At 39.5% G+C, this 16,464-nt stretch overlaps 1 protein-coding gene across 7 annotated transcripts in view; it reads left to right on the top strand.

The window, feature by feature from the left end:
• Positions 1-16,464, top strand: part of CTNND2 (catenin delta 2) — a 607,871-nt gene that overhangs the window by 375,987 nt on the left and 215,420 nt on the right. For all 7 annotated transcript variants that reach the window (XM_072330397.1, XM_072330395.1, XM_072330394.1 and 4 more), the window contains one exon: positions 11,661-11,913. In XM_072330397.1, coding sequence (XP_072186498.1) covers positions 11,661-11,913 — 253 coding nt within the window. The remainder of the gene's footprint in view (positions 1-11,660; positions 11,914-16,464) is intronic.

The raw sequence follows: 16,464 nt of genomic DNA, 5'->3' as shown, positions 1-16,464 counted from the left end.
GCCACAGCTGCAGATTGAGAATCACGCTGGTAAATCACACAGCATGAAGTTCGGGCTATAGGACATAATGTTTTCAGGGAGATTAAAAAGAAAAATTATTCTTACCGCTGCATTTCTATTAGTTTGGTAATGTTGTGTTAATAGACCTGTATTCCTAACTGACATCCACTTGATAACATTGGTTTGGGAGAGAGAATTACAGGAGGCAAGCAGGGAACAAATCTTCACTAGAAAGTAAATTGGGCACAAAATACTATGGTGATCTGCATAATGAGTAACAAATCACCTCAAAGCAAAGGAAAGCCATAATCTCATTTCATTTGACAGATCCTGAGTGTTTAGTAAAGCATTATCTGTGTTTATATTCTTGTGTATTTGTTTTTGTACTGGTTGTCTGCCAGGTAGGCTATGTGGCATCCTGTCTGAGAGGGATATGGTACTTTTTTTCCACTGGAATTTACAACTTGGAGGAAGGTTTATCAAAGACATTGCTTTTAATTTCAGTGTTATCCTGTGCTCCTGTAAAGCAAGAGCAATAGGAGAGGAAGGGAAGTGATAGAAGATGAAAATTGTGCAAATTCACCTTTGTGATCTGTTAGCAGCATCTTCCTTGCAGTGGAGAATCTTCACTCCAAATAAGATATTTATAGCTGTAAGTTATGCAGCCCATGGTTAAGGTCTTTTGAGGAATCGTACCCATCTGAAGATAGCCCAGATTTCACCATGGCTCAAAATAGAAACTTGTTAACATTGTCAGCACTCACAGCCTTCTTCCTCTGTCTCATAAACAGAGTATCTCCAGAGATTTGTAGTGTGTCATGTATTTTCTCATTTGTTCTCTTTTTTTCCAATAGCAGAATGATTTAAAACATCTGAACACATCTCAGATGTCCCTTAATTTTTAGTACCTGTTAAAGTTGAATCATGAATATAAAAGTTTGGCCAGACCTTTGAATCTCAGGGCAAGTATGTATCCTTTAAATCTCACCTGCCACTATTGAGAAAGTACTGTGGCTAATCTGTCAGAAGCTGTCTGCATTTATCATCTGTTTACACTGTAGATGTAGTCTGAGGCCCGATCACACTAAATTTCAGTGATAGAAAACTGTATTCATTTTTATTTACTTGAGTGGGTTTTTTTTGAAATACAAAATTGTCCTTCATAAAATAAAAAGGTATTCAAACACTTCTCATAAATCTCCCTGTAAGTCTTTGCTGAACAAAGATGCTGTGCCCGAGGTAACTATCAAATAAAGTCTTCAAGAGAACTAATGCTTTTGTTAAAGATTTATTCTTTCTGCAGCATTGTGTTTAAAGGCACTCTTTCAAAAAATCATTAGCCCACTATTAATTCAAGTAAAGCTATGCATGCATATAAATATATGTATTAATAAGACTGCCTGCTTCTCAGTAGTTTGTATGCAGGCATGGAGTTTCTGCAAGTAGAGAAAGATGCTAGTTTTTCCTCTTAACGTGTCCAGCAACTTTTAAGCTTTCAGTTGCAGAACTTACTGTGTGTTGTAATGTGTAATAACTACATGGACTAACTCTGTAATACAGCTATAGTTAGTTTACTAATAAGATAACTGTATTCCAGAGCAGCAAATATTAACTACAATAGCTGAAACTTGGTAGTGTATCCTAAAGAACACAGTATGGTAACCTTTTTAGGCTTTGGGATTATAGCTTATTAAACAGGAAGAAGTCAAAATCTAAAGGAAAAATTCCGTGTACTGGAAACTTTTTCTTTTATCTCATTTTTATTCACTTAATTTTTTTATTTTTGTCATAATAATTTTGATTTTGGCTGTCTTCTGTTTTTTGTTGGCTGGCTGAAAAGTAAACATTTAACAAAGGGATTTCAAGAGATAGTTAATTTTGAGCAGAAATTTAGTTGCTGTAGGCTTGTCTGTACTCAGTAGTATTGGGTGTGTAATTTTTACCTTTGATCAGGTTTTATAATGGTTTTCATCATCATATCCCTTGTGCACAAGGTGAAAGAAATTCTGTTGTACACAGGTCATTCTGAAAGTAATGCCTCTCATTTATTTCCATGGAAACCACAACAGATGCGAAGACCAAGATGACTCTAATCCGGAGAGCAAATTCTCAGTTACAAAACCCTGTTTTTCAACTTAGTCACCTCCATTGGCAGTGCATTTTTGCCAGCCATGAATAAGAGTCTGCAGGCTCAAACAAAACAAACAAAAAAGGAAAAGGAAAGAAAATAAAACTGCACCAGAAGAAGTGACCCACTGTTTCACAGCTGCTATGATGGCGTTGTTGGCAGGAAAATGTTGCCCATGCAGTTTATCTTTCATTGACCCAAACAGATGCAAGTCAGAAGATGCCAAATCTGGACCATACAGTGGGTATGGTAGGACAGTCCAGCCAAGAATGGCAGTCTTCAAACTGGTATGGTCCCTGGTGCTCGAGGGAATGCACGTCCTCTTCTCTGAGCTTGCTCTGGAAATTCAGAGCTTCTGCTTTGATCTATGCGTCGCACTGCTGAGTTGATTATTTGTACAGCTTTACAGCTTCCAGGAAATCTAGAAGGGGGATGCCTTTCCTATCCCCAAAGGCAATGCACATCACTTTACCTGCTGAGGGCTACATCCTGGACATTTTCTTCCCTGGGGAATTTGCATGTTTCCACTCTATATGTTGCTGTTTTGACTCCAGCTCATAGTGGACACACTTTGTCTTGTCACCAGTAATGAAGTGATCCAGGAAACTGTTACCTTCAGCCTTGTATCGGTTCAGTAGGTCCTGACAGATTTACACATGGTGTTCTTTCTGTTCCTGTATGTGCAGTTGTGTGACCCACTGTGTGCAAACTTTGTGATATTCTGGTATTGCCACCATTGTTTCCAAAGCATTGAAATCAATTTTCAGCTCTGTGCACTGTTTCCTGGTCATAATCCACTGACTCACAACGATGAGCTGTTTGAAATACTCATCGTTTTGTGATGTGATAGTTGTGCTGTCTAGAATGTGGCTGCGTGGCTTTTCTTCCTGTCTGTCACCACTACTGAAAGTGCACCACCTACCGCCTCACTGTGCTCACATCCACTGTTTGGTCTGTAAATGTTCAGCAAATGTCATTTGTTCTCACACGTGGGAGAATTCCGTGTCACACCTTTGCTTCATACACAGTCCAATGTTATGCTTCATTATGTCAGACTGCTCCTCTGCTGCTATCTGTCACGTGGCAACAGCATGTAAGGAGAATTAGTGGGAAGGTTCAACCTCTACTTCCAACATCCTCCTCTGACATTGTGGGCCAACACAGTAAAGTATGGGGTATTACTTTTGGAGCAGCTCTCATAGTACAGAAGTGCTGTATGTGCTTTCTGTTGTGCAATCGCTCTTGGTTGAATTCAGTCTCCTGTGATGAATTTCAATATCTCAGGGTTCTGAAGGGTCAGTTGCTTTCAAGGGCATTGGCAGTTGGTACTTTCTCCATTTAAATGCCCTTGTAACAAATGAATTAAGCTGCGTGTTCTCCCTGGACTCTGATGCAATTCAGAGGCAAGAGGCAGTCTGAGGAAAGATCTTGGCAGAATACTTTTAGCAGCTGAAGTCTGCATCTGTTTATCATGTGTGGACACAACTTCTCTTATTCTTATAAGAGAAAAGTCACTTCTCTCTTGAGGCAGAGTTGAGAATCTGAAGTAATTTGAAATACGTAGTTGCTTGGAGACTCTGAGTATGCGCATAAAATCTTGGTGTACCCTCAGAAAAATATGCAGATTTCGAAATGCTTTAGCATAACCAGCTTTTGAGATGCGGACTGTGTTACCATGGTGGGTGACCTGTAACTTTTAAATCTGATGTTGAAAGACAGGTGGAGGAAAGCATATAAAGTTTGCAAGGTCTGTGTATGCTGTGGGTATAGATGTAAGGTTGTGTGCAGCAGTGAAGCCACCAACAGACCCTGGCTTAGGACAATACTGTTTTGGCTTCACTGAAGTCACTTTAAATTGTGCTACAAATAAACGCTGTTTTAGAACATCTCAGGTGCCATGTATGTTAAGCTGAAACGCAGAACACTGTGATGATAATTTTGTTAGTATTGAAGTTCACTGAATTGCTCGTCTGCCTGTTTCTTCATTAAAATTTGTGTCAGGGGGCACATAGCCTTGTAAGTGTCATTATTCCTAAGCTATGTGTTTGTTGTTATTATGGACTGATGGAAATAGGTGACTTCAGATTGTCAGCTAATTGCACAAGCTAACCCATAAATAAAATGATTACTAGTAAAGGAATGCCACATCTAAATTGGTAACTAAGAAAATTATTCCATGTGCTAGGAGTAAGGCACTAAGTGTGCGTCTTCCTCTGGTGGAATTGTTTGTCGAAAAGAAGCATTAACAAAAAGGAAAAGCATAAAAGGAAAACAAAAGACAGACAATGTGAAAATGTGCAAGCTGATGCGTGGCAATATAGGCAAACAGATCTTTCAGAGTCACCAGATAGCGGTTGTTCTGACATTTGATTGGAATATGTGCTTGTAACAGTGTTTAGACGCACTAATTACAAGTAGGTGTGGTAGCCAAGTATAGCCAGAACCTGAGAAAACTTTAGCATCTTTATGGGTGGGAAAGAGACCTTTTTCTGTACTGTTCTGTTTCCCCTTTGCTTGCATTTCGCATGTGCTATGTGTTATGTTCCTCTAGTAGGAGGTGGCTAATACAGCAGAGTGTAGCTGTTTGCCATGCTCTGGCTATTGAAAGCAGCAAGTTGAGTGTGTGGGAACTGACTGGAGGGAAGGAGGTCGCAGCTCTCTTGACATACACAGAATGCAAGCATCTGGAGAAGGCTGGGGCCCAGCAGAAGGAGCGTAACTAGAAACAGCTGAAAGAGGGAGAGGACATGGAAGCAATAAAGGGAAAGAGGCTTCTCCAGATAGTTATGTGAAGTTCTGGAAGCTCAAAAAAGTGGATGTGCTGAGAGCAAAGACTTTGTGGATGGAGAAGACCCGGCCCTATGAGGATGCAAGGGGAAGACTTGCTTACAGATTCTTTTTTCTGTCGCTTTTCTGTCTGAGAATAAACTCAGGAAATTGAATAAAATGGAATTTGGAAACTGGAGTTTTGATTGTAAGATTGGCAACTGAAGAGAACAACACGTTGAAGTGAGGGAGAACACAGTGGAAAACAAAATGAGAAGAAAATTGGAATAAATTTGACTGTCCTTCCTGATAATAAGAAATTTCATAGTGAAGTGTCCAAGCGACAGAGGATTTCCTTGGTGTTAAACTGAAACTGAAGCTTTGTATCCTGCAGTCCTTCAGGGCATTTTTGGTCTTCTCTCAAGTTGAAAGCTTGAAACTTTGCTTTTGTGTGGTTCTCATAGAGGCTCTGCTAATGTCTTGCTTTTGTAAAATTTTTAACAACCTTAGACAGCTTGATGCGAATATCAACTATAGTATTTTTTCCTCTTCCTTTTTCCTCCAACCGTAAATCTCTCTTAAATCCTAAGTTTTTAATATGGAAAAGTATTTATTTGTTTTTAACCACTAAGCAAATCAATATTGTATGTATTGGCAATGATCTGGAACAGCATTAAACTTGACTGCTTAAGCTTGCTAGTTGGGATTGCTGTTTTGCTACTGGTTTGCTTGGAATTGTATACTACTCAGTTAATGTTTAGTGACAGAACCCATTTCTGTCGTTCAAATCAGTCAAATACAGTTCTCTAATTTATAGAAAATGCACTGTGTTGTTTTTACAGTGTATTGCATGGAAAAAGTATCTACTTTGTAAATCTTCCTGTACATTTGTCATTAAGGAAAAAGAAATTCATTTTTATCATTTATAAACTCACAGTGAGATAATGAACATACTTTGAACTATAGGGATATTTTACTGAGGTCTTTTTTACTGAGGAATCAGCTGCAGGTTTAAGTTAGCACAAAAAAAGTACGAAGTAAAGCATTCAAAATCTGTATGAAAGGCACTAGGTGAGGATGGATGAATGCAGGAGCTGAATGTCTAATGTAGCACGGAAGAACATATTGTAAGGTATTTTTCACAATTCAAGCAATGGCATCAACCGAGTAATTTTTAGCAAGCATTTAATGGGAGAACAAGTTTCATAAATGATTTTATCCATTTTAAAGTTCTGATCTTGTATGTGTTAACTGAACAGAATTTCTTCTGAGCTTTGGGAAGTTTGAACTTAGCAGCTCTAATGTGAATTTGATCTCCCAAAGATATTTAGGCGTGGTGCAATAGTATCCATGTCTAGATCAATGCAGTCTTGATTTTGGATTTTTGTTTGTTTTTGTTTTTACTACAGATCTTGTAAGTTTGAAAAGAAGATGGGTAATCTGAAAGTGAATTTCTGAGTTGAGTATTTCATTATGCACCTGTGAGTGCATTTAGAGATGCACCTCCCTCTAGACCAGGTTGCTCAAAGCCCCATCCAGCCTGGCCTTGAACACCTCCAGAGAGAGGGGGCATCCACAACCTCACTGTGCAACCTGTTAGTGTCACACCACCCTCACAGCAAAGAATTTCTTTTTAATATCTAGTCTAAATCTATTCTCTTCCAGATCCCTGGGAACCTGTGGATTAATCTTGTCAGGTCCCAAGGATTTCTGCACTTTCAAATTCTTTAGATGTTCTCATACCTGATCTTCACTTACAGTGGGCAGATCTTCCTTCTCCCAGTTCTTACCTTTGCTTTCTGCAGCTTGGGCAGTGCTGCTGGAGCCCTTGCTAGTGAAGACTCAGGCAAAAAATTCATTAAGCACCTCAGTCTCCTCCATATCCCTCATGACCAGCTCTCCAGTTTCCTTTCAGAGAGGGCTCATATCTTTACTGGCCTTCCTTATATCACTTTAGCAGAAATGCTAAGTCACAGCTTGAAACAGTGACTGAACACCGAGTGGGTAGGCAGTGCAAGCCCACAGTAGCTCAGCTGTATGCAGTGCACCTGAGTGACCAGAAGAGGTAGAGCCCCAATCCACCAGGGGATCCCCAGACCTCATTTAAGGGTTGGCAGTGGAAGCAACATTATCTCTCTGTAGATCCTTGCCTACCTGAGGTATTCTGAAGCTTTGTTCATATAACTGTTGCATTTGAACAAGTCCTCTTTTGCTGTGGCTTGGGACCTTGCAATTCTGCTGTTGTTGCTGTCCTTTCCATTGTGGTACACTGATGTATCTGTAGAGTTTCTTCTTGTTCCCCTTCATGTCTCTGGCTAGATGTAATTCTGTTTCAGTTATGGCTTTCCTAGCATGATCCTTGGCTGCTTGGCCAATTTCTTTGTAGTCCTCCCAGGTAACCTGTTCCTGATTCCACTCCCTACAAACTTAATTTTTGTGTTCAAGTAAGTCCAGGAGCTACTTATTGAACCATGGAAGCCTTTTTGGATTTTTGTTTGTCTTTGTCTTTTTTGGGATATACTGCTTTTGGGCTTGGAGTAGATGGTCCTTGAACACTGACTGGCTTTCTTGAGCCCCTTTTCACTCCAGAGCTTTATCCTCTTGTCACCCTGTCATGCGGCTCCCCCAGCCATTGAATCACCAAGATTGGAGAAGATTGTGGTCACTGCAGCCAAGGCTGCCCTTGAGCTTCACATTAGTCACCAGGCTCTCATCATTGATGAGGAAAAGGATCAGCATAGCACCTTTTCTCATGGGTTGCTGTACCATTTGGATGAGGAAGTCATCACCACATTCCAGGAACCTCTTTGATTAGTGGTGCCCTGCTGTGTTGTCCTTCCAACAGATATTGGAGTGGTTGAAGTCCCCCATAGGACCGTGGTTTTTGAACGTGAAGCTGTTCCTATCTGTTTATAGAGGACCTTATTCACTTGGTATTCCTGGTGAGGTGGCCCATAGCAGACTCCCCACTACAATGTCACCCTTCCCTGCTATCCCTTTAACCCTAACCCATAAGGTCTTTGTCAGCTTTTCACTAATCGCCAGGTGGAGCTCCATGGGCTCCAGCTGGTCATTGTTGTTTTGTTGTTATAATAATGAGAGCCAACCCATCATGTCTCAGTAATGCTTATTATTTCATAGTTTTATAGTCACACACACACCTGCAACTCTTCTTGCTTGTTCACCATGTTCTGTGCATTTGTGTACAAGCATTTGAGTTCGGCTTCTGCTGATGATGATTTACCAATTAGAGTTATCCTGCACCTTAGGTTCCATCTTCCTGACCTGTGATCCAGCTTGAGGCACAAGGCATCCATTACTATCATTATCCTCAAAGTGGGATGAGTTGAGGATCCCCTTCCAAAGCAGCTCTAGTTTAAAGCCCTCCTAAGTTGGAAAGCTTACTGCCAAAGAGGTTTCTGCCCCTTCTCTGACCCCTTCTACTCTGAGAAAGCCAAATTTCTTAAAGCTTGTTCTATGGCTTAAGTAGCTGAAGCCCTCTATTTGACATCAACCACTGAGTTTCCATGGAAGTTTTGAGCAAATGTGTACTGCAGTCACTGTTTAAGCAAAACTTTTATGTGTATCGATGTAGGACAGAGAAGTAGATGAGAAGAAGTAAGGTTTTGAGACATAGTGTTCTTTGGAACGATTGAAGATTTCTCTTCAAAATGCTATTTGGAGGAGAAGATGTTCACAAAATTAGGCTCATCTCTTCAGTCTGGTCAAGAATTCTTGTTTTACCCTCAGAGGTACACAGGGGAAGGACAGGCTGAGGTAGGCTTGGGGCAACATCGTAGTATTTGGCCACGTTCTTGTTTTGAATGAGCCAGGTCCCAGGGAAGTTGGCCTGAGGGCTAGCATGTTTCTTCTGTAGCACATCTGCTGCTACAGCTCCCCTCCTTCTCCCGCTGTTGGATCAAAGCCTGGGTCCTTACCCAGGTAGCATGACAGAAGGCTACCTGTGTATCATGGTAGCATGTAGTGGTAACACTGTGTCTGACTTTTGGTTTGCGAAAAGTCAAATGTAAAAGTTGGAGGAACGGGTGAGTGTATTTGTTTTAAATGCACAATAAGGGGTTGCTTTATCATCTTTAGATGTGCCTGGTACATGAACGCTTTTTGGTCTGCTCAGCATGCCCTGTGATTTAATGTTGCCTGTTGAAGCAAATGGATTTCTGGTCTTTATTGTTTGATAGGCATAGTAACTATGACTTTGCTGTTTAAAGAGCTAAATCAAAGGAATTTCTCTTTTAGCACTACATTTAATAGACTTATAGTCAATCAATAAATCTAGCTGCTAAAAGACTTGAACTTGAGCAACTGTGATAGCTTGGTGGAAGATGACTTTGCTTCAGTTTCATTTGAAACTATTTATGTAAAAATGTCTACTCGAGTTTAACCATTTTACAGTCCATGGTAGTGACTCTACTCCAGTTAAACGTAGAAGTTACTCTGAAGTGAGTGGGGCTTTTTGTGTGTTATTGCTTTTCTTTGTATGTGGTTTGTTGAACTGTGTGTTTTCTTTTTACACTTAATCGGCCTAACATTGAGCAAACAAGATGAGGAATGGATGTTTAGCTAAGTCATAGACTTACTCCATTTTCAATTGTAACTCTGGTAGCTCTGTGCTCATTGTGATAAAATTCAAAAGGAAGTAGGAGTTTTTAGGAAGTTAATTTGAGGAATAAATCAGTTACTCAAAAAGCACATAGGTGTTAGAGTGACAGTTTCAGTTCATGTAAGTACTTATTCTGATAACAAGGCAAAGGGGAAAATGGAAAGAAAAGTTTTCAGAGTTTAAAAACAAGCATGTTTTCCATTGTACCGCCTTGAGAAGGAATTATATTTATTTGCACAATATAATCCATTGTGCATTACAATGTAGCTGTTATTTTCAGCATTATTAGCATTGTAGGGTTTTTATGCAATCCTCCCTGTGATGTGTCAACAGCTATCAGGATGGTCTGTATACTAACAGTACTTAAAAGCAAGCTATATCAGTGTATGACCTCATTTTTGCTCTCTCTCTTAAAAATATTTCCAGAATGTTCTCTAACTTGCTTTTTCACTCTTTTTCTCATAAGGCACCAAATATTGGATTTGAGTTATGTGTGTTTTGTGTTAGAGGGCGATGTTTTTATTGTGTCTTCATAACAGTGAATTAAGCATGGTTTGTGCATGAGATGTTTCGGTATGCTAATATTGTTCTTGCATTTTAACTGATGTAGATTTACAGAAAGGTCTGTATGTGTCTTATTACTCATTTCATGGGGAATTATTTGCTAACAATTAAGAATAGTACTTGTCAGATGTTGCTGAAAATTTACATCAAGATAATTCCACTTTTCTGTGCTTGTAACAACGGTGTAAGATAGTACTTGTTATTCTAGTGTGATATGCTTCACCGTCAGGAAAAATGAAAATAAGGCAGAATTTGATACAAATTTGTACCGTTCATAAGTTGTAAATTTTGACAAATACAAGCTCAGTAATTGTATTTTAAGCTCAATATATTTCACTTGCTGGCACTTCAAGATAAAATGCTTAAAGTTCCTTTCATGGATCTATAATATACAAAAAATGTTTACTATCCTGAAGTGTCAATGTACATATTAATAAAAAAAAAAAAAAAAGGACTGAGAAGTATTTTATGAATATCTGTAATGTGAACATGCAATTTTGCCTACAATTTTGTGTGTGAATTTGGCTCAGCTAAAAATAGTCCTGAACCCAGGACCATTCCTGTTTTCAAACGTGTCCCAGCAGTCTTGGGCCGGGGGAAAAGGGAGCCATGAAGAATTCACTTGCCATTTTAAGCAGTCAGAGCTGGCTTTTAATTTGTATTTGTTTTCAGGCCAAAGATTATGTGGGTGTTGCTTCTCTAGCCCTTACAGTGCAAAGCCAATTGCCTTTATATAGACTTTGGTTCAAAAGTATTGTATGTTTAATAAGGATCTCAAAGGTGACCGTATTCCTTTTACACTGTGGAATAACAGAAAGATAATGGGCAATGAAGGAGATTAATAAGGTTTTTGAGTTGAAAAAGCATTAAATCTGTTTAACTCTGCAAGTAAGCCGCTCAGAACTGATAATGCAATAATCTTTAACTTGGTGTACAACTCCTATTGGTGTGCATTAAGATATCTGTTGGCCTCTTTGTACCTGGCTCTTCTTCAGACTCAGGTAGTGGTATCTTATATATGGTGAAATAAAGAGGGGGGGAAATAAAGGGGTTACTGAAGTTTATATGGTAACAGTAGCTGGTGTCTGGTTTTACCTGTTGCACAGACACCAGCGATATCAATTCCAGCTGGCTATGGCTGTTTCCTCTACAAGGATGTACATCACAGCTTGTCAAGTCAGGCTCAGGAGGCCATCCATTCCTTCTGCTCACCTCTTGAAGGCTGCAAAAACCATTTGATGGTGTTTGTAAATGCTAGTTTAATGAGTTTGATGCTTTTTATGTGCTTTTTCCCAGGTTAGTGCAAGTAAAACCCCAAGTGAAAAGCATTGCTACAGTCTGTTTAGCTGAAGTAAAGACCCCCTAGTGTAGAAGTGGCATGACATTTATAAATTCATATGATGGTTACTTACTTCAGTGGTTTTGAAAATGACGATGTTCTTTGTTTGTTTTGTTTTTTTCTCATTCTTTTTGAACCCCTGTTTTATATGTGTGTGTTTTTTTTCCTCTGCCTAGACCTGGTTAACCATTTCTGTGAACAGGTCCTCAATTTTTTACTTTGTCCCTACTTTCCTGTCGTAGCCCCATCTTCCCCTGGTGTCGACTCCGTACCCTTACAGCGCACAGGCAGTCAACACGGCACACAGAACGCAACCGCGACCTTCCAGAGGGCCAGCTATGCTGCAGGCCCAGCCTCCAATTACGCAGACCCCTACCGACAGCTGCAGTATTGTCCTTCTGTTGAATCACCATACAGCAAATCTGGGCCAGCCATCCCACCTGAGGGGACCTTGGCTAGGTCACCTTCCATTGATAGCATTCAGAAAGATCCCAGGTGGGTGAAACCTTAATTGTCTACTATTTCTTGCTCATGCAGAGGTTTGAAATTGCAGTTTGCTTTGTGTATTTCTGCTGTTGAATATCACCAACCAAACCCCACAACCTGAAACCTGATGGTAAGTATAAACCTTTTTTGTGTAACACTTTTATTCTGATGCTTTACCTTGGACAGGCTCTCGTGAGCTCTTCTTAAAAACGAAATGGTAGATGTAGTCTCGGATACATGTGTTCAGCCTGCTTTCAGTAGTGCCACCCCTCCAAATCTTCTGGAAAGTAATTTTCTCTGAAAATAGAAGTGGTGGTATGACTTCTGACTCTACCTGACAAGTTACTGCTTGGGCAGGAGTTGTTAAAGTTGTTGGGTTTTCTATGGTTAATATTCACAGAAGGATATTCCGGTATCAAGCAGTGAGACTGGGTGTTGTGAAACAGCCTATGGTCAGGTTTGTGCTTCACCCTGTGTCTTATTCAGCTTCTAATACCAGTATGTGGCAGCAAGCTGTAGCACTTACATTCTGCTATAAATGATTTTTACAGTGCATGCTCTTTCAGTACCTGTTACAACTTAGTCATGCCCAACAGCAGTACTGTTGTGATATGGTCATGTGGCTAGGGAAGACACAAGAGGTAAATTGTATAGCCATCCGTATGCCCAGCAGACACAGAAGCGGGTTAGGGAGTTTTCTGGCATATGCTTTGACTTCCATGATAGCTGTAGTTGAAATGCTGACTGCAGTCATTGATGCACTTCGTAATTTTCATTAGTTTTCTGATGGAAAAGAGAACAGATATTTTTGGTAACTGAAGTTTAAACCCATCAAAAATGTTAATTTATACCTTTTTTTTTCCCCCGTGGCAGATGGCATGAACTACTTATTTGTTACATATAAATGCAGAAGTGAACCCAAAAATGTGCACCCCTTCAAATTGCTGGAAATGTTTAAGTAAAAATTTGTAATGACTTTTCTTGAAGCATTAAAAACCCAATATTCCCAAACTGATATCTCTGCTTGTTTAGCATGAGGGAAGTTCTCTCTAACCAGGTACCCAATAGCAGTTACGTTTTATGACACATCAGAAGAATTTCAGTAACCAGAAGGGAGCAGTCTTTTTAATAAAAACTCGATGTTTTGATATGTTTGTATTTCAGAATATAAAAGCTAGCAGAAGAACAAAAAAATAAATTCTTTTTGTAAATGTCTCATTTTCAAACTTAGAGGAAAATGGTTTTAGGAGCGCACAGAAAAAATGACTGTAATCCATGTGAACAGTTCTTAGGAGGTGCATGATGATACTGAAGGCACTTTTGGTGACATACAGGAACTACATATTTGTGTCTACAGGTGCTAGGTATTATGTCTGTGTAAAATAAAAGGTTATCTCAGCATTGCTCTGCAATCACTTTGAAACTGATGTTCAGTTACCATCTATGAAATGAGCTTGAAAAAGATTTTCTCTTGGAGATTTTTCATTTGGCTGTTTTTTCATTCTCATACTGTGAATAGTTGCGCATTCATGAGTATTGATCTCTGTAGGTAAAGTAGCAGAATATGGACATCCAGGTTAAATTGAACTTCATAAACTCTTAGAGGCAGTCATTAAATGCTGTTTTGCTATGATCACTACTAAATGGACTCAGACTTTTCACTGCGTCTCTAAAAGAGATTTGCATTATATAAATCGTGGTCCGTGGATCAAATGAATGAGATGGTGTGGTATCTATTACTTAGTGATTCTGCCCTTCTGGGTGCAGAGTACTTCTTACAAAGCAGTTTCAGGAGTGCTACAGATTATGTTGTTGTGCCTTAGTCTACAGCAGCTATATTCTGTCTTGGCAGACTGGTTCAAGAGACTACTTGTGGACCATAACTATTGCTGATCATTCAGATACTGGAAAGACTTGGGAAAATTGGAAGGTGCTTAGAGAAAAGAAACAAAAGTGATTAGGGGATGGCTGATTTATATGGATAAAGTATGAAACTTCATATAAATCACAGGTTTGGAATGGAGAGAACAGAAGATTTTGCAGGTGCTTGAAGAATTGTTAAGGAAAGACAGAATTTATGTAGTATAGCATATGGGAGATAAAAGGAGTGGCTATAATTAGGAAAACTTGAACATTTTTTCAAATATATAAAAAGTTTGCAGTAATGTCAAGTTTCATTGTATTCCTCAAAGGATTACCATTGATATCGTGCATAGCAAGAAAGAATCTTGTTACCCAGTAAAATGAACTTGAGCAGCTGATAAATCTTGGGCTTCTCTACAGAGCTGTTTGCTGCTTTTGTGATTTGCTTGCTTGTTTTTCTTCTTTAAAATGACTTACATGAGCGGTTGCAGAGAGTGGCAGGCATCATTTTCAGACACAATCAACCTTTCCACCAGAGGTCCAAACAGAGGTTTACTAGAAGAGCAGGCTGCAAGACAAAAACAAATTAATTGCAAGCATTTGAATAGTGTTTGCTATATGTCAGTCGGTTCAAGATGGAAAGTAGATGCCCAGAAGAGAATGTACTTATCCTAATAAGCTATTAGAGTTTCTAAATCTGAATGTTATTTTCTGGACTCTTCAGTTTAGATGGGATTTCCATCTGATGTCCAGGAAAAATGGTTGGCAGGCACTGCAGAAATAGACAACTTTTTCCATTGTTTCCAGTGTGCAGTTTGGGTTGCAAACACTGCGGTTTTACATATTATTCTGAGCTGACATTTTGCAAAATAAATTTTAACTCGGCATCTGTTCTCCATCATTCAGCTGTCATAAAATGCAGTTTAATATTCATTATTTTAAAGTTTAGCAACTATTTCTAAAAAGCATCAGAATAGTTTTAGTTAACTTCTGTGTTCCAGTAAAACTGCTTGTGGGATCAGTACACACAGTTTGGAACATACTGTGTTAAAGGGTGAATTTTTCTGCAGGAGTCTTTACCATGTATTTTATTTTGCTTTATTCCAAGGATTGTCTCAGCACTAAAATAGTGTTAGTCTGCTGTAAACTAAATAGCGGCTGGGCAGTAAGTAGAACAGTGTAACAAGGTGGGAAAATAAATGTAAACCTGTATGTGTGGGAGATTGGGCATGTTTGTGAGAATGTATCTGGTAGGTTCCTCAGGAGAGGATGTCACCTGCAGAAATGAACTTCAGATGAGGGAAAAGGCCTTGCTGTGATTGCAGAGCAGCTGGTGACAACGGTGTGCTGCCCTGCCCTGTTCAGAGCTGAGATGTGGGCTGGGGTTCTCAGAATCAAACAGGCTGCTGGAGGTGTTGGTTGGACTCTGTTATTCCTGCTGGAATGTGGCTTGTAGCAATTACTTGCCCAGACAAGGACAGGTCTGCCACATTTCAGGTTAAAACCTTTACTACTAAATTATCACATGCTATGTCTCTGATACAGAATGATTTGTGTTATATAAAAATATTTTGGGAAGGCAGTGCATATGTGCTGGGGGTGGGGAAAGGCTCAAGAACCAGAGTATAATACTGTAACCCAAGAGGTGGAGGAATGAAATTCATATTCATAATCTGAATGAGACAGAACAGGGATTGCAGATTCACTTCCCTGCTTCTGTGTGACACGCTGTGATAGACAGATCTCTTCACCCACAAGCTTTTGAAGGTCTGTCTTATCCTTATTTGGTATCAGGGTTAAAGTGGAGGGGGAAATTCTCCAAAGATGTTGGTAGTGAGGAGGCTGTGGGAAGCATATTTCTACTGGATGTGAGCACATGCATGTTTGGCAATGCAGACACTTGTGTTTTTAGCTCATGAAGCGCTATCATCCACTTGTTCTTGTCTATGACAAGTACAGATTATTGACTGCACAACACCGCTCCATTTTGTTGCCATCCTGTTGTTAAAGAAGTCTATCTTATCGTTAACAGATCTGCTGTAATGTAATCACAGAACATCACAATCTAGGTATCGCAGTAACATAGAGGTGGCTGGTCCATGTAGTTTGAGTAATGAGTCTGTCCTGAAGTTCTTACAGTTCCTAAGCCACCAACAGAGGAAAATAGGCTATATGTAGCCATTTTATTTGGTAGGATATTTTTGTGGTACACAGGGTATAATTTTGAGATAGAGATAATATATTCTTTTCTTGATTTGGTTTGAAAGTGTATCTCTTATCAATATTCTGTCTCAATCAGAAGGTAATTTGGTTTCCTTTGTAATGGAGGAAGAGAATTGAAAGGCTCTGTACGTACTTGTAAGTGATACGGGGCATTCACAAGGAGGTGGCAGGAGATTCACATAGTGTTAAGTCCACAGCTGAGTAAATGGAACAAAAGAAAGACCAAGGTCTCCTCCTTCTTAAACAATTTTCCCCCCCATAGCAATAATGCAGATCTGACACTTGAAGAACCGCAAAGTCCTTTCCACTGTTTCTTTTCCAATTTTTTGTATCTTTTAATGCCTCGATTCATTGAAGGAAAAAGCAGATGGGCAGCGAGCCTCCTTCTCATACTGTCCATAGCTCATTTCTGTTTCTTGAATGGCACAGCTGAGCTTCTAATGGTGAATATATATCCCAGTGCAATTTCTGCCT

Source organism: Excalfactoria chinensis, chromosome 2 (genome assembly GCF_039878825.1).
Source record: "Excalfactoria chinensis isolate bCotChi1 chromosome 2, bCotChi1.hap2, whole genome shotgun sequence".
NCBI classification, from domain to species: domain Eukaryota; kingdom Metazoa; phylum Chordata; class Aves; order Galliformes; family Phasianidae; genus Excalfactoria; species Excalfactoria chinensis.
The sequence above is the reverse complement of the archived record's forward strand: the minus strand, read 5'-3'. Positions and strand labels throughout refer to the sequence as shown.